The following is an 18300-nucleotide window of genomic DNA, read 5'->3' as shown; positions in this document are numbered from 1 at the left end:
AAGCAGTCACTTGACATTTTGAAAACCAAGACTCCAGGGGGATCTTTCAGTTTTGCCTTACATATCCACAGTAAAGAAAATAAATATGAAGGAGAATCTGGCTGCAATAAGGGCAAGGGGAATGGAAGACATGACGCGACCTGATGACACCAGCCTGATGCTCATGAAAATGAAATTTGTCCTCCCTCAATGCCACTGCATTCCCACTGAGGGAAGTACTTTTGCTTCAGCTAAAACCTGGTTGCCTTTGCACTGCAAGTGTCCATCGTTTTTGGCAAGCAGCCTTCCCCACCAGCCCGTCCCCTCCCCACAAAGCCCAAAACACTGCCAGCTCCTTGGCTTAGTGTTGGTTGAGATGGGGCTCCTGACTCCCCAGCATGGCTTTGCTGAGGGCCTCATGTCTTCAGGAGTCCCTAAGCAAGGCCTGCTGAGGCAGGACCCCTCTTGCAGGCTGCACTGGGGTCATGGGTGATGCTCAGCAAGGCTCAGCATGAGCAGTTTTCACCATGAGGGTCAGTCAGGGCAGCCATCACTTGACTGATGCTGCAAGACTTGCTGTTCTGGACCCTAAGCTCATCCAACAGGCCATCTGACCAGCTGTGACTGCAGATCCTCAGCAAAATGAATGTGAGCTTATTATTTCTCTTCTCGCTCAAGAACATGGGCCAACGCTGCTTCTCTCAGCTCCTGTGATGGACACTGATGCCACAACAGCAAACTGGGAGAAAGTCCTAGATTTTGTAGCCACGGGGAGGACAGAGAAAGTGTAATATTTTGGATGTAACTGGATGGGGTCCAGATATGCAGGCAGAGCTCATGGTAGAGTTCCTTCCTTTCACTATCCTCTCCTGATGGCATGTCCCACCTGTGTGTGCCTTTCTAGATGTGCCATTTGACTCCTATGCCTGTACATGCATCTGTAGTGTGACTCCTGTCACATCCCTGTCCCAAATCTGCTTCCCATTTGCCTGGAATCAGATTCCCTGCTGTTTCTGAGGGACTTTCTCTGAGCTGTTTAGCCATGACCAGAGCCTGAGGCACATTGGATGGCAGCTCGTGAGTCTCACACTGCAACTCACTGACCACAAACTGAAAACCTCCCAGTGGAAGACTGCTCTTTGGGAGTGTGTAATGCTCCTTTCCCCAAATTACTGGTTACTCAGTCACTTGTGCATAAACAGGAACTTTGTCCCCTGCTCCCTTCCAAGTTCTGGAAGGCCAGCAGCTGGCATGCAATCCTATCATCTTTGAAGCAGCATCATCCCTCAAAACATCAGAAATGTATGGATGATGTCCTGGCTTTCCAGTAACCAGATTCACTTGCACTTTCACTGATATTACAGTCCACGGAATCAAACCATCTACATCTTGAACAAAATTGGCAAGCTGGATCTGCAGCTCTCCTTTGCTCACTCCCAGCAGATGATCTGCCTGGCTCCAACTATAAGCTCTGTGGGGCAGAGGCAGTAAGAATTTTGCAGTGATGAAGTCACATAGGGCCTGTTTTAATTAAAAATATTTATTTTCCCTACAGACTTTGTCTCCTCCTTACTGCTGCCGGACTGGCTGGGAAACAGTTTGTGTCACTGTTTCAGGGACTCTCAGCAGAAGGTGCCCATCCCAGGGGTATTTGAGCCCTTCTGAGCAATCTTCAAGTGCTGTGTAAGTGGTTAAATGAATTTTCTCTCCTGTTTCTATGGGTCTGGAATAGAAATACTCCCAGGGTCCTATTCCTTTTGTCTGAGACAGGGGCATGGGGGCAGTAGGTAGATGAGTTTATAATTCCTAATCCAGGTGCAGCTAGTGGGAAGATAATCCTTTTACCCCCCGTGCTGTCTCTGCCTTATTTCCTCCTCTTCAACCAGCACTTTCCACCTCGACATTTCCCCTGCTTCCATCATCTCTCACCTCGTCTGCCCTCACCCTCTCCTTTAAATATCCTGCTTCTCTCTTCTTCCACCCCCAATGCCTTTCTGCCTTCCAGCTTTGCCTCTGGTGAGCTCTCTGGGTGTGCCAAGCCACTGTCTCCTTGTTCAGCAGCAGCCTCTGCAGCTGCTCTGGCTTTCTTGGCTCTCTTGGCTTTCATTTCTTTTGGCGTCCCCCTGAACGCCCGGAGGTGGCAAACCTCAGAAAGACCCTCCAGCAGAGAGGTTTCTGACCCAGTGTTCCCTCAAAGGGAGAAGTTCAGTTTCTCTTAGGGAAGTTTGGGGATGCTTTGTCAGCAGAGGGGATGGGGAGACCCACGGCACTGCCCTGGGAAATCATTAACTCCCCTTCTGAACTGAGCAAGGTGCTGTGAATAAAGTGTGTGAACACTGCTTTTCATGAAATACCTTGCAGGGGATCACAGAGCTTGCAGGGGGAAGAAAAGTGGACTAAAAAGGAGACACAAATTCAGGGAGAGCTGAATATTCAGGAGAGGAATAAGTAAACTCAAGCAAAGAGGGGCAGAGTCCTGATGAGACCTGTCATGGAAAGGTTTAGGAGTCCAAATGAACAGCAAAGAAGCTCTTCAGCTCTGGTTACAATAGATCTGTGGTGAGTGGTAGTGAAGAGTTTAAGGAGGCAGAAAAACAGATGGATAGGACCCCTTCATCTCCAAATTGTGACAGGCTGCTCTATTTAGAAGGTATTAATAGCAAGCAAACAAAATGATGGCTTTTTTTTTTTGTTGGTTTTGAATTTTTTTGTGTGTTTGTGCATGTGCTGTTTTGGTTAGGAGCTCATTTTGGTGTGAATTAAATATTTTGCCTGCCCTACAAATTAGAAAAAAGGATTGCTCTTGTCCTTTGACAGTTGGACCCAAGCCATCAGAGATGGATTTGGATTTTAAAAGCCAGACAGTGAGTCTGTGGGAGACCAGGTAACCAAACAACATGGAGCTCAGAAATCCTCAACAGCCTCACAGGGTTATGTGACTGGGAGAGACCTCTTTCCAGCTGGTGTTTTGTTGTGAAAAAGCGGTAAGAAGTCAGCTTGGTTTCAGGTCACTGCCAGGAAAAGAGACATAAAGTGAAGGCAGTTCAGAGTAAGAATGACCAAAATGATGAGAAGTGGCTGAGCTAGCTTGGTTTCTGAACTGCAGTTGAGAAAGTGAAGCCTGCCTGGCTTGGCCAAGTGACAGTGAAGAGCTCAGAGTGACAATCAAGTTGCCACAGCTTCATGAATAGCTGGTAAGTTGTTTGAGGCTGTGGCAAAGTCTTGATAAACCTCTAGATTGCTGAAGGGCATAAATACCAAGGCTACAGAGAAAATGATTTTGGCCCTGGATCAGGTCCTGGCTCAGGCTATGGTTCTCTTTTGACTTTACCACTGCAGATGGCCATCCTGGAAATAAGTCCACTGCATGCCTGTAGCTGTAGCACAGGCTGAGCTTTACCTCACCACCATTGGAGCCACAGGAAATATGAGAGCCCTTGTTTGGTGTCACTTCCTCTTCTTCGGATTCTGAGCTGTAATCAATATGTGCTGGCATTGCCTGTGAACTAGAAGCTTGAATACAAATCCTTGAAGGGAACAGCAAAAGGCTTTTTTCAGAATGCTATAGCAGCACTGGGGTTGAATGTTGAGCAGTGAATGGATGGTCTTGGTACCCCACAACACAGAGGAACAGGCTTACTCTGTTGAATAGGTTTCTTTCCTGATGTACACTAGTGGATCAGCTGAGGGGATAGGCTAAATCCTTCTGAATAAAAGCAGCCAGTCCTATACAAGCTCTCTGTGAGTGATGCTGGAGTAACCTCGTAAGTGAGCCTTGGAGTTAAAATTGTCTTGATAAACTTGGAACAGATTGCTCTACATTAAACTTTTGTTTCCGGATGTGTGGAGTCTCAGGCAGATGTCACACTGTTCATTATGCTTAAAACATATTTTCAAGATCTCCTTCCAAATCACAAGGGCAAGAAATGTCAAAACCAATCAAACCAAGCTTCCAACATAATCACCTGACTCCAGGAGATGGGGCTCTAGACCTCAGCTGATAACAAAAGGATTTGTAAATAGCAAATGGTTCGTTTTACAGCTGACCTAAATAAGGGGAAGATAATTGTTTCTGCTCTACAGAGACTATTTTATTCCTCCAACCTGAAATGAAACAAGCCATTTTGATCTGGGGTTTGTTTGTTTTGTTTTGTTTTTCAGTAAAAATGCTAATTAACAAAAAGACACAGGAATTTCAAAATGAAAGAAATCATTTGTGAATACAAAGCCAAAGTTGTATGGGAACACATTTTATACACATTTTGTTTCCAAAATGTAAAACCAGAATTTTGGATGGGGGTGGCTAGGTGGAGGGGTGGAGATCTGGTGGAGCATAATATTTTTTCCTCTGCTTCTCAAGTTGGACTTAATTACTTCAGTGATTTCTGCTCTTGAATCTCCAGCAAATTCCTTTCTGCAGGCTCATTGCATGATATTCCCAAAGGGAAGTCTAGATCTCTTTTGCTAAAATATGCCTGAGCTGGGACAGATGATGCACATTATCTGTCACTACTTTGTCTCCCACTCAGAGAATTACAGGGGTGTCTTTTCTCTCACCGGAAGATCCATCCTTCTTCCTGGAATCTGGCCCTGCTGTCTCATCCCAGCTGCCTTTCATCCATGCAGGAGTGTGGGGCAGAACAAGCCTTGTAAACAAGGTGGTGATGCACTACAGGAGGAGAAGGCTGACCTAAAAATATCTGGATTTCCAAAATTTCTGATGAGCTGAGCTAGCTGAAGCCATGGGGCAGAGAGCAGTGTCACCATATTCAGCTGCCTTGCACACAGCCTGCAGCCAACCTTCTCAGGGGGGAGAGAAATCAGAAAACAGCCACCACCACCACGAAGAGAAAAAAAATAAGTGTCCTGTCTTGTATGAGTGAAATTTATGGGAATAGTAGAATGATGCTGCTCCACAGATGGTAGGTCAATAAAGTGGGCTTTACCCAGCCTCAAATCTCTGGTATTTTAATGTATTTCCTGATTCTGTGAGTTACAGCTGCCTTGTTGCACATATATGCACATAGCCCTTAATGCTGTAGAGGAGAGATGGAGCAGTAGTTCTCTCTTCATTCCCAATGTCCCCTTTATTTTTGTTTTAAAGGCTTGATTCAGCTTTGAGAAATCTGCCTTGCTGCGAGTCAAAGTAAAAGCATGCCCTGAAAGAGGAAGACATTCGTATTTATTTTAGTTAATTGCTTGTTTGCATAATTACTCATTCCGAAATCTAACTTACAATAAAATCTTCCCTTCCATCAATACAGCCATTGTTACAGCTTCCAGCATGTCTGCTCCAGCAGTCATTTGCTGGAGCTGGAAAGGCTGCTTTGTAAAGGTGAGCTTTACAGTCTAGTTCTGAAGGTCAGTATGTCTGACCCACAGAAAACAGGTCAGAGAGCTTCCCAGTCAGCCTGAGATACACTTGTCTTCCAAGTCCCTCACCATAATTCAATGTAATAAAGAAAGAGTAAGGGGATGATGAGGAGGATTTGAGGTTGGAGAGTGTAAAACAAGGATGGCTTTTAGAGTTAAGCAGCTGTTTTCTGACTTTGTCATCTCTACCATAGGTGAATGGGAATGTGTGTCCCTACATCTTAAAAACTGACCAAATCAGAACACTGATTTTTTGAATACAGAAGAATTCTTGAATGCAGAAGAATTGTGACTTGAAAGATGTTCTTTATGTTCCTTCCTTTTGTGTGTGTGTGTCTTCTTTAGTTTTTTTGTGAGCTTATTTGTGAGTTTGTTGTTGTTGTTTGGGTCAGTTTCTTTTTTTTTTTTTTTGGTGTGGTTTTTTTGGGGCTTCTTAGGTAGTTTTGTTTTTTGGGTTGGTTGGTTTTTGGTTTTTTTCTTTTGCATTTTTTTTAAGTGTGGGTGGGGTTGGTTTTTTGGGGTGGGTTGTTTTTTTTGATGTTTTTTGTTCGTTTATTGGTTTTGTTTAATTTTTTTGTTGTTGTTGTTTTGTTTTTTTGTAAATATGCCCAAACGGGGAAGAACATTGTAAAAACCTGGGGCTTTGGGAGCCTTTGGCAGCACGTACAGTGCACCATAGTGCTTCAAGAGAGAGATTTTTTCCCCAGTACTGAAGAAACACATAGACTCTGTTTTAAGTGTCCAGTCCAAGTCAATGATGAAATGGTGTGTCCTCTCAGGCTAAGATGACAGCAGAGGGCAGGGAGTGCAGCCTACAAAATTAAAGCAAACCAAAGGTTTTCTAAGCTTCTTTGAGCATCATGTTATCCTTTCACCCATTCCCAGCTATGAGGTGTGACCCTGCCTGAATTGGCAGGGTCTGCCAAAGGATCATGTTCTGACCCCGTTTATTTTGGCTGCGGCTATTGTAAACCCACGGGCAGAGCTGGAAGCCTTCCCTCACCCCAAGAACCCTTTGGGATACACCCTTCCTGGGCTGAGCTGAGCCAGACTGGCAGGAGACAGCATTTATGGATGTACATCTGAGACCTAGGGACAGCCCAAGCTCTGCTTGTTTCCTAAACATGGCCAGAGGGTGTCTTAGAAAGCCAACAAGGTTCCCAAACTTGATGAGATGAAGGCTGTGGCAAGCAAGACACAGTCAGGCCACTGGATCTGCCCTTCAGATGAGGAGGTGGATCATACTGAGGGATCTGAGATTTTAGATTGGCGATAGCTGTAGCTGCTCTCATTTTGTGATCTATTCTTTTTGCCCTGAGGCCTGTGCCTTTCCTTGTTGGCAATACACAACACCCTGGTGGCCTCCCACTTCCCTTCTGTGAAGGATACCTGTCTGAGAGGAAAGCTGGATGAGGTGACAGAATAGTTTGCCTTGTGATGAGTTCCAATGTACCTGGACTGGGAACTGGATACGGCAAATGCACTGTCCAAGCAGAAGAGGAAAGGACACTGCCGTAGGTGTCTGGTTGGATGTCTCTCAGGATGTGCCTGGAGTTTTACAGGATAAGCCCAGTGGTTATCTCTTAACTGGCAGAAGTGGCTGGTATCTCCTAGGGAGTTTCTGCCCCCATATTTCCCAACATCTCTTCCAAACGTGTGGGTATCCCAAGGAGGAGCCAGCGCCTGCAGCAGTGTGGGAGGGGGAGGAGGGAGAGGAAAAGAAGCCCTGTGTCCTTGTAAGCGTAACAGTTTAGTCTTTGCTCTCAGGGACACAAGCTGGCAGTTGGCTTTGTAGTAACCCACATGACAACAGGAATAACATCAGGCATAATTAGACGAAATGATGGTATAAGTTCAACTCTTTCCCCCCAAAGCACCCAGCCCCCTCAACCCATTTTGAAACAATGCACCTTTTGTGGGCTCCAAGTAGCTTTTAAAAACACAATTGATTTCTTTCTTCCCCATCACAGAAAAGAGTTTGCTGCTAGGAGAAGGAAAGTTGAAATGTCTCAGGCAGGATGGAGACTGAAGCAGGGAGGGGATGGGATACCTCATCCCTCCCAGCTCCTTCTGATGTCCTCTTCCAGACCCCCCTTACCTACCACCACCCACGAGATAATCATTGTTCTTTGTTACTACTGCTTTAAATGCTCTCCTTTTCCACCCCTGCAACCCAAAACAGTGTCCCCTATTGTTTTGGTGTTAGAAGTATACATGATGTAGACACGATTCTGCCTTTTCTGAGGCCTTGTCAGGTTATGGATGATTGATCATGCTTCATCCACCCAATGAAGTCCATCAAAGAATAGTACAACATTTTCCTCTCTGTCTCCTTCCCCTAACTGTGACTTGGCTGAGAGGACTACTGTGCTGGATTTGAATGGAAATTATCTAAGTGTGTGGCTCCAGCTCCCCCTGCTAGCTCCCCACTCTTTTAAAAATGAGACTGAAATATAATCAGATTTACTTTAATGAGGGAGGACTGAGAAAATGCATCCCATGAAAAAGAACTTTGTGGGCAATCCAGGTCCTACACCATAAACAAAATCAAGTCACTCTGTATTAGTGTAGAGAAAGCCTCAACACAGGAGAACCCCTGTTTATACCCCCTCCTTATCACAGCTTTCCAGCCAGCCCATTAAACTGCTTTGTACCCACTCCTGTGCCACCTCCCCATGTAGATGCATGTGTACATGACTTCTGGGTAACAGAGTTGGATGTGTAAAGGCAGCACCAGGGCTAAAATGGACCAGACTCTGAGGGTTTTGATTTCAGTTTTAGATGGTTTTGAGCCCTTTGCTGAAATATGAGTCATTTAAAAACTACTAAGCTAAGAACTGTGGGGGTTTTATTGGTTTGGCTGTCTGGTTTTTGAGCATCTTTAAGGCATTTAGACATGAAGTGTGATGCCAACCACTGCAGCATTATTAACATTTTAATGTTTGAAGACTTCATGTGACTATGTAATGCCATATCTGTGTATGTGGGTGCATGTAACGTTGATAACTAAAATTGGTTTATAGCTCTATCTAGTTATATTCTTTTTAAGGTCCCAGTGAAATACCCAGGCAATCAATTTTGAAGACTTGCAGTGCAGTCATGCAAATAAAACTTGGTAATAGTGGAGTCTGACAAAGCAGTCCTGAGAATTATGGACATAAAATTTCTTCCAGAAGTGAGCTGATACCTGTACATGTACAGAAAAGAGAATCAAAAATTATATCCTCGGAATGGTTCTTTTTTCACTGCTCCTAATTTTGGTAGATCCATCCATGTTCTTTCCTCAAGCAGGACAGTCATTACTTAGGCAAAAAATACTTCCCCTGGCAAACATTAATTCCAAACTGATGCATATAAATTTTAGTACTGACTTGAAAATATTGAAGCAGAATTTTTGGAAAGCTGTATTCTTCCTTTTGCTCATGTAGGATTTGATTTTGCCACCCTAAAATTCCTGGCAAGTTTCAGGCTAACAAGTGATTGTTCCAGAACTATTAATGTTGTGGCAACAGGGGATTGTTCATAAACTCATTTGCAAACATGACTACTAGGTTAACTGTTGACCAAATTGTACCCAGAAAGTATATTTTATTGACTGTGAATTCATTAATAGCTAACTGGTGTTCAGACATTGAAACAATGTGCTGATTCTTCATATTGAGTCCTATCTCAGACAAATACAATAAGATGCCATGGTCTGTTGCTTTCTCAGCTCAACATTGCTGAGTGTTGATGTCAGGGAAAAGTCTTACTCAGTTAACAGCATTCCTAGAGCAGTCTGTGGAACTGAGGGAGCTACAGAAAACTTAGAGGCTTCATTGAGATATACAAGCTGAACCTGCCAAGCATCATGAAAAAAACCCTCAAACAAACAAACCCCCCCCCAAAACCCAGAAAAATAACCAAACAAGTAAAAGAAAGAAACCAATCAGATAAAGGTGATTGGGCTCCAGAGCTAAAAATGTCAGAGGGGTTCCCAGGGCAGTAACATGCACCTTGAGGAAAGACATGCAGACTAAGTATCAAATCCTCCTGCTCCAGTGCAAAGCAAGGGTTTCCTGCTACAAAATATTACTTCTGTCAGAAAGGTTCCTTGGGTGCCTTTTAGATGTTACCTGTTTATATGCTTGGTTATCTATTTATATGATTAGTATTTGCCCCTACAACCTGGAGTTCTTAATTTTTTAGCTTTCTTTCCCAGAAGTGTGGGAATTTTTAGATTTTTGGCATTTATTTAAGATTTATTTTTAAGATTTTTTTTGCCTTGATAGGCAGAGAGAAAATGAATTCAGGTCAATGAAGATTCAGGTCTCTGAAGAGATTTGGAGATGCTTGGTGTTGGATGTGGCTGCTACTCATAAAGGAGTTTGGCTTCTAAATGCTGGCATACCCAGAAACACAGGCAAAAATGTTTGGTTTTGAGTCCTATTGAACTCCAGGAGGACAAGCATTCTGTATCTGTTGAAGGCCATGATCATTGCCATAAGATTAACTAGAAAGGAAAACCACATGGCAGCCAGCCAGGAAACACAACTATCAGAAGGTAAACAGGCATAATCAACCAGGGACTCCAGAAAGCTGCATTATTAGCAGAATAAAATGTATGACCCCATCTGAAGGTCCTCTTTCCTATAAGGCTGTATCTAAGCAGAAAACAATTATTTAGGGCTAAGAAGTAGTGTTAAGGCCATGGATAAAGACAAAAAATAGGACCAGTCCTGGTTGTGGCGGCACACTGAGAAGGGTGCTTTTGAGAGACCGGGGAGTGCACTTCTGCTCATGCCAGCCCCTAAGGAGAGACATACTGACCATCCCTCTCCTTTTCTGGAAGAACTAATTGCTGGGGTTTTTGTTTTGTTTTGTTTTGTTTGTTTGTTTTGTTTTGGGGTTTGTGGGTTTTTTCTTCTTGCTGTTTTGGTTTGTTTTTCCTTCTGGCAAGGAATAGATGATAGTGAGGACAGTAGGATTTTCCATCACTGCTCCTGAGATTGTCCATGTTGGTGTTGCTCTCTTTCTTTGCCAGTCATACCCCACTGGTCGGACCGCTTTGGCAGAAGTGGTCTTTATTTGGTTTTGATAGATTTTTGTTCTACTGTTTATCAAATTGATTTATATATGTATGTACCTGTTGGCACCCCCTATGCCTGCAACTGAAAACACTATACTCCATTTTCTTGTGCTGTGTACAATTATCTCTTATCCATTTTGAGCCTGCCATCTGCAAACAGCCAGGAAGTGTTTCCAATTCGTGGAGTTCTGTTTTACCTCCTCAGTCATGCTCATGGAGTTGCAATTTAACCATGCATGAGTTTTTTTGTGTAGTATTGAAAATGAAGCAGGAGTACAAAAGACAATGACAAACCACTTTTTGCCTACAAAAAGTAAACTTCTGTCTTTGTTTTAATGTAGTGGCTCTTTCTATAAAAGATCAAGTGCACTTGAGAGAGTGTCAGTCTCTCAAATTTTCACTAGCAAACAAAGGATTTGTAAAGATTCTGTAGCTTGATGTAGCTGCTTTACTCTTCCAAACAAGTCTGGCTTATTTGCAGGGCAGTTAGTCTCACATTCCTCTTTAATCTTTACTCTTCTTTGGGACAGGTGATAGGTAGACTGCTTGAATGTATCAGTAGACCTTCTTCAGCACACTGGGGTGGCTGTGTTGTACTGAAGGGCTGTGGTCTAATTCTGTGAATTTTCATATGCCATAGGACTGGCTATTATATTTACAATCCAATACTGTAGATGTAATTATAAACAATTGCACCTCATGTTGGCTGTATTATTGAAAACATTTGTAACAATCACACCATACACCTGACATGAAATTATTAAAAAGGCATATTAGTTAAGTCACTGTGCTTTTCAGATTTTTTGGTTATGAGAGAAAGGCAAAGCATTTTTCTTTATCTACAGTTATAAAATCATTATGGTATTCATACCCTGGTGTAATACTGTGGGTTGGAACAAACTATGCCTTCTACATCTTTGACTTCAAATATCAGATGCTTTGAAATGTTGGGGTGGTTTTTTTTTTTTTTTTTAGTACTTACTTTGATATTTCCTGGCCATATTGAGACCTAAGTGCAATATGGATAATGTTTCATGTTGCAAAACCATGTGACTGCATTATATTTGAATTCTATGTATAAAGTCCAACCAATGTGACTAACATATTGGAATCTGTTTGTGCAGCTCAAGGTTTTGCACATCTAGTTCTGGAAATCGGACCAGTGGCACAGGCCTGGGAACAGCTGCAGCTCTATAATTCATTGTTCTGCCTACCTAGCTCCAGATCCGTCATGTGAATTTCTTTTTGCTATGGAGTCTGCCCAAATATCCTTTTGAAAGTGACACATCCTGATGCTGGAAGACCTTCCCAGGAAAGTTTCAGCAGGGAGGAAATGGGAGAATATAACATCTCATAAACTCCCTATGACTCCAGAACAAGGCCCAAAGGCTATCATTACTGGGATGCATACTGCTAGCGTCAGTTCCAAAAGAGGATCTCAATTTATTGTGTGTTGGGAGTTTCTAGGGTCAGCTCCATCCTGCTATGTGGTATAACAATGTGTCAGTTGCACAATAGGAGTAACCTCACAGTATTCATATGTCACTTCAACAAGAGAGAGAGAGAAAAAAATACTCTTGTAGTTACAGGGTGGTTTGGTTTTTCTGACATTTAATTCTTATATGGCAGGCATCAGTGCTTTAATGGGTGAGATTTTTGGACTGAAAACAACATCATTAATAGAAAACAGTTATGAGTCTGTACTTCCTATCCTTGACAAACTTCCCTATTTCTTTCTTTTTTCCCCCTTTTATTGTCATGTCATGTCAGAGCTGATTATAAGAGACAGGCATTATAGCATTACATGGGTGGGCTTTGGACTATTGAGCTTCTGTTCTGGAGATCACAGACCTCAGTTTCACTGTCTTTGCTCCATCCCTAACACGGTGAAAACAATGAAGTGACATCCTACAGGTAAATATTTTAGCCTTGAGTCTAAGTTCATGGATTCTGAGACAGAAGGAAAAAGTTGTATTTCACAGTCACAGACCAATCACAAAGCAATTTCTATTGTGATGGAAAACTAAATAGCAAATGTGACCCTTGCCTCTCAATTACCCAGTATGTCATAGTGGCTGATCTCTAAAGATAGGCTAGGTTGTGTCCAGACACCATCTGATACTGAACAAGACCACCCAACAGAGAGGACACCCAGCAGGCAGGCCTGCCAGGCTGCTGCTGGCCTGTTACAGAGATACTGAAAGCAGAAATGGTCACAAACAGGCAGTGCTATTATCAGCACAACAGGAAATGCTCAGAGATGAAGGGCTTACACAATCATATTTAGGCAATCATAAACCCATAGCAACACCTTCCCCTATGTCCCACTAATTTTTTAGTTCCAGAGGTGCCTGGGACCACTATGTAAAGCAAAATCAAACTCCATCAATTTAACATGTGGCATGAGCAGACAGAACAGTTAAGTCCTGCCACTAACACCCATAGAAGCTTTCAGACTAAGAAGGTGTTTCTTACCCTTGCTCTCCTACCTTCTACATGGAGCAAGAAGTACATTGCAGGAGATGAGTGTTGTATTTGGACCCTGACTGCCTTCTCTGCCATGTATTGTGGCATAGGAACAGGCTTGAAACAACTGCATGACAGACAGCTCTACTTTCTGGGAAGAGCCTGACATAAAACTGATTCACTGGATGCATTTTGTTCCTTCTTTTTTGTTGTGTTCTTAAAATGTGATGTCAGAGACCTTCTTGGTGCACACAGATATGTTCTGGGCTGTCCAGGACTGGGAGGATTTATTAAACAAGGGAAATAGATGTTTAAGATTTTTCTTTGAGTAGCAGTTAAACCTTAGTCTGTAAAACTGCCTCATAAATCTCTGGAAATCATCAGCTATTAATCCATTGCTCAGCTGATTATTCTGAATATTATACATGCCTTTAATTGTCATTATCCAGGAAAGGCCATCTTTTGCTCCTGAGAGAATGGCTCTCAAGTTCATCTAACAACATGTGATTGGAGCAGGGTGGTGATAGATTGGAGCAGACTAGAAAGATTGGAGCAAGCTATTGATTTACCTTCTCCATAAATTGAAACCACTGCTGGGGGATGCAGGATGCCAGAAGGGGATGGTGGAACTGATTACTCAAAATTAAGTAAAAATCTAAATTTCCTCCTCTATTTAGGCCTTCCCCACATGGAATAGGGGATGCATGAGCAGATCTCATCCTCTCCTCTTCACAGGAACTGCCAATAGAAATTCCTTAGCTCTGTGAGGAATACAGTCTGGGGCCTTGTGAATCATGAGGTCAGTGGAATACAACAATCACACCAGGCATTTCCAAATCCTCCTGGTCACAAGGAGTGAACTTAATAAAACACTTGTTTAACTAACAGCAACTGAGGAGTCATGAGCAAGTGAATTCCCCATCACTTCCTCTTGTCACCTGTGATCTATCAACCTCAGGAGGTTCAGAAGTTCATTCAAAACCTGCAGAAGAGCAAGACTGTGGGCCCAGGCATTTGTGGTGGCTCATCAGCTCTGAGCTCTTTCTCTTCACCTTTGGTCAGTGGAGCTTCATATTCAGACAAAGGTCTCCAAGGAGTGGCAAGGATGTGACCCAGGTTAGTGCCACACTGAGCTGCTTGCCTTGGCACAGATCTGGAAGCTGCTGCTCTGGGTTACCTGTGGGTTTTCTCTGGTGTGATAGGAGAGGGATGTGCTGGTTGTGTGAGAGAAGGCATTGTGCCCACTGCAACTCATTCAAGCTACACTTTGTTCAGAAGTCACACTATGGCCTATGCTCTTGCAGACAATTGCAACAGGAAAGCCCTGCCCATCATCTCTCACTCTATTTCTCCTTCCATCCCTCTCCCCAGCTTGGCACCACTGCCCAAGTGCAGTGGGAAGAGGCTCATGCGGATATCCTGCCAGGACAGCTCATGCTGTGCCCCACCAAGGTCACAGGGAAGACATCAGCCACTCCACAAACCTTTTGCACCACTGGTGGAGTCCCCGAGGGTCAGGCAGGGTCAGAGCACAGATGGGGCTCCCATCCCATTCCTGTTCAAACATCCAGCAGGTGACTGTTAGTTTTCAGTTTTGGTCTTTTGGCTGCTCCATCCCTGTGTGTTTAAGTATGTGTTATGTGTGTAGGGAGGGAGTAATGCTGATGTTTTTCAGAACCACTCATTTTCTTGTCTTGTTTTTTTTTTTTTTTTTTCACTTTTCATAGCATTATTTCTCCATTAATATTCCTGAAAGCCAAGCTCTACTCCAATGGGTTCTCATGATTAAAGACTAAATGCTGCAGAGGAGATGACAGTCCTCACATGTGCCAATGAGTCAGTGAATTCCTTTGTGAAGCCTAAGTCCATCCAGATGTTGACCTCAGCTCTGATGTTATGTTCTTTCCTTATTTTCCTCTAGCATTGCTGGGTCTATTTAAGATGGGTATGACGTGACCATCAATGAGGAAAGACAGGCTCTCTAAGAGGGTAAAATGCTTTCCTTCTTTCTACAATAGGATTGTGAAGCTCTTTCCACTGCTGTAATTCTTGGCTGTTGCCTTAAAAATGCTTGTGTTACAAATATTATTGCTCATTTGGTGTTATTTGCATTACTCAGGCCTAAATGCCTAAAGGCAATCTAAGTATCTTTCTATGGGTCTAATTTGGATTTTCAGGCTTTTTCTAGAAATAGCTACATGGGACTACACCGGTAAGCAGAGAGTACAGAAACGCAAAGACCTATCTGCATGCGGCTGCTAGAAATGTTCTGCTTTCACAGTCTAAACCCAGTATTTTAATTAAATGCAAAGAGAGAAAATAGCATTCTGCCTACCTAGATTTCCCCAGCAATTTTGCTATTTCTTTACTTTTCTTTGTAATCCATTTCTTAGAAACTGGACTCTGAATTGCACTTTTGAGCAGTTGCTGATCCAGGTATTTCCTGGCTGAGGATCAGGGCAGTTCCACCACGTTCCCCTGCAGGCTGTATTGCAGGAAGTGCACTGCTCCTGAAGGTCACTTGTTACGGGACCAGAGGCAAGCACAGAGCACTGCCTGCTGCACAGGTTTTAGTGGGGCTCCAACAGAGGAAACCAGGATAGTGCCAAATGAATCATGTTCCAGGCTTTTCCTTTGCCTTCCCCACCCCTCTGGGTGACACAAGCCACTTTTTCATGATGCACATCAGCAGAAATGGATATTTTTTCTAGGACTTTACTTTAAACAGATATCTGGAATCCAATCTTCAGAAAAATTTACTCTGCCAAGTCCCCTCCCAGATTTGGTACATTTTCTTAAGTGGTACTTTGCTTTCCTGTTGTGGGATTCAGCCTGGAGATGTAGGGACTAAAAATGGGGATTTCCTAATCTCAGCCTGTCCAGTTACAACCAGCAAAATGGAGCTTTCAGGAAGTTCCTTTCCAGCTGTCATAACATGCCCATACTGTACTGACCTTCCACAGTGTTGTTTCCTGTTGAGATGTAGCTGGTCAGCTGATGAGGGGGGCTTTAGAATGGGAGCAGAGTGAGCAGATCAGTGCAACTCTGGCACTGTTTAGTCTGGATACCCTTATTCCTTTGGTACTGGGATTTACCTGTTTTTGGTTAGGGCTCCAGGCCTTTAATTACAGGTGCTTCACACCTGGTTGCCCATGCACACATGAATCCTAGGCCTGCTGCTCAGCTCCTGACCCCTTTTCTAGGTCCCAGTGACTTTCACTCCCTGTTCCATGCCTTTGCCTTTTGTGCTTGCACCAGGCATTGCTTCCCTGAGCTGCAGCATCAGAGGCACAGCCTCTTCTGCATGTGCAGCTTTCTGGGCCTGGAGGTAGCTTTAGCCCCTTCCTCATATTGCCCCAAATGCTTCCCTTTAAGTAGAGGTAAGGTAGGAAAAGTGCCAAGGGCGGGGACAGCTGCAAATGGCAATTCTGACCAGATGCAAAACCAGGATTCAAGTCCCTAGAGCCTCTGTGCCAAGCTCCTTCCACCTGTTTGTGCTGGATATGCCTGAAGGCAGCTGTCAATAGGCTGCAGTGCCAGTGACTTGATGTCTATGATACAGTTAACACAAACTGGCATCTCTCTGTTTAGTTTCCTCTATAAAACTCTTATTTCTGCTCTCTACTTTCTCTCCCTCTTGCTCTTTCTTTTAGTTTTGTTTGTTTCATGATCTCTGCCAAAAATACATCGATTTACTTGTAACAAATCATGCCAGGATCAGAACAGCCATATCTGAATTTATGGTCCAATTTTCAAACAGCATAATTTCCTGCTATTTTCCTGCCTCCTGAGTCAGAACAGTATATTTCTACATACTGCCAGGCACGGACAATTCTTATTTAGAGATGAAGCCATTCCAAACTAGAGCCAGAATGCCTTTCAAAGGCCAAGTTTTCCAGCTCTTATTCAGGATTTTAATTGTAATGGTCCAGACACGTGTTTTCTCACGGCCTGTACATCGCAGCTCTCATGGTGTCAGAGTCTGTCCGAGGATGTGTTATGCCTCACAACTGTCTCCGATGGTTGAAGACCAAGACCCCCGGAGAGACTGGGGAGAGCCCCTGGCCTGGCTGAGGTGGGGCACCTGCCGAGGACTGATACGCATCTCCACAAGAATGGAATGCAAGAACAATAGCAGCTCGTTACAGTGGACTGAGCTGACTATACTGACCGTGCTAGAAGGGCACAGCTTGCCGCTTGTTCCTGAGCACCCAACTTTGACGCAGGTGCCTGCACTGGCCCAGTGCCCTCTTTGGCTCCATTCCACTCGCCTTGGTCCTTTTCCTGACCACCCTATAAAGACTCTGCGGATCCCGTGCACCCTTTGTGTACACCCCACTGGAGAAGATCGCGTCTATGGGCATCTCTACGCCTTGAGGACCTCCGACTCTCCACGTGGTAGCTATAATCCCCCTTCCCCTCTTTCTCTATCTTTCTCACTATTCTCTATTTTCTCTCCCTACTATCGCATTGTGGGCACTAAATAAAAGTGCATTTTTTGTTTAAGCAAACTGGTTTGTCCCCTGTTGTGTCTTTTGCGCTTTGAGATCTCCAAAACGAACCATCAGGTTCCCCGCATATGTTTGCGGACCCTGACATTTAAATTGGCGTCACGGACAGGATCTTGATAGACTGTGGAGTTGCGGGTTTTATATAGTTTGTAGAAGGGGAAGGACCCTCGTCTCAGCCGCACCTAGCACGCCACTTCGGTGAGCGCTGTTAGAAAGCAAGGGGGGCGAGGGAAAATTCCCGCAAACTGTATACACCCAGGCGAATAAGCACTCCCTGTCATCAGGATATTTCAGAAACGATCTCACTGTGCAAAAGATGGGACTCTGTGTTTTAAGCTGCTTGGTGTAGTTGAGGAGACAACAGGCGTTTTTTGTGAAGAAGTGCCTCCCAAGCAGCTGGGTCTCCTCTCCCATTCCAGGGAAGCGAAGGGAAACACAGTATTAGCTGTGCCATTGTTTGTAACTTTAAGAATACCTCCCTGAGAGTGGTTTTTGTCCCTTCACAAAAAATGAGTGAAAATTCTAGTACAAAAGATAAGGATATTCTTTTTGCTTTGCTAACAAAGCATGGTGCTAGACCTTCTCCAGCCGGAGAAGAGTGGGCACAAGATAATTGGTTTAAGTGTGAAAACATTGTAGATAGAATATATTCTTTGCAACATGATGCTAAGTATAAACTGGGCAGAAATAAAACCATTCTTTGCTCAGTTTTGGGGGCCTGCCTTTCGGCAGCCATAGAAACCCATTTTAAACGGGTAAGTGAAGAGAGAGCAGAAATAGAATCCCTGCAAAAACAATTGGAACATGAAAGAAATCGAGAGGGAGAAGTAATAGAATCCCTGCAAGATTTGGTAGAAGCTTTGCAAAAACAATTAGAACAGGAAAGAAGTCGGATTTATTTGC

The 18300-nt window shown here is 43.7% G+C and overlaps 1 protein-coding gene across 20 annotated transcripts in view; it reads left to right on the top strand.

Moving 5' to 3' along the window:
• Nucleotides 1-1207: 1207 nt before the first annotated feature.
• Nucleotides 1208-18300, top strand: part of LOC310911583 (uncharacterized protein) — a 46167-nt gene continuing 29074 nt past the window's right edge. For 9 of the 20 annotated variants that reach the window (XR_014590541.1, XR_014590542.1, XR_014590543.1 and 6 more), the window contains exons 1-2: nucleotides 1208-1281; nucleotides 1535-1662. Coding sequence is in view for 1 of the 20 variants with exons in the window: in XM_083865286.1 (XP_083721412.1) it covers nucleotides 2459-2538 (80 nt within the window). In the remaining 19 variants the exon portion in view is untranslated. The other 11 variants (XR_014590549.1, XR_014590550.1, XR_014590551.1 and 8 more) reach the window with 8 other exon arrangements.

Source organism: Zosterops lateralis (assembly GCF_965231275.1).
Source record: "Zosterops lateralis genome assembly, chromosome: 7".
NCBI lineage: Eukaryota > Metazoa > Chordata > Aves > Passeriformes > Zosteropidae > Zosterops > Zosterops lateralis.
Note: the sequence above shows the minus strand (reverse complement) of the source record. Positions and strands in the feature narration are given on the sequence as shown.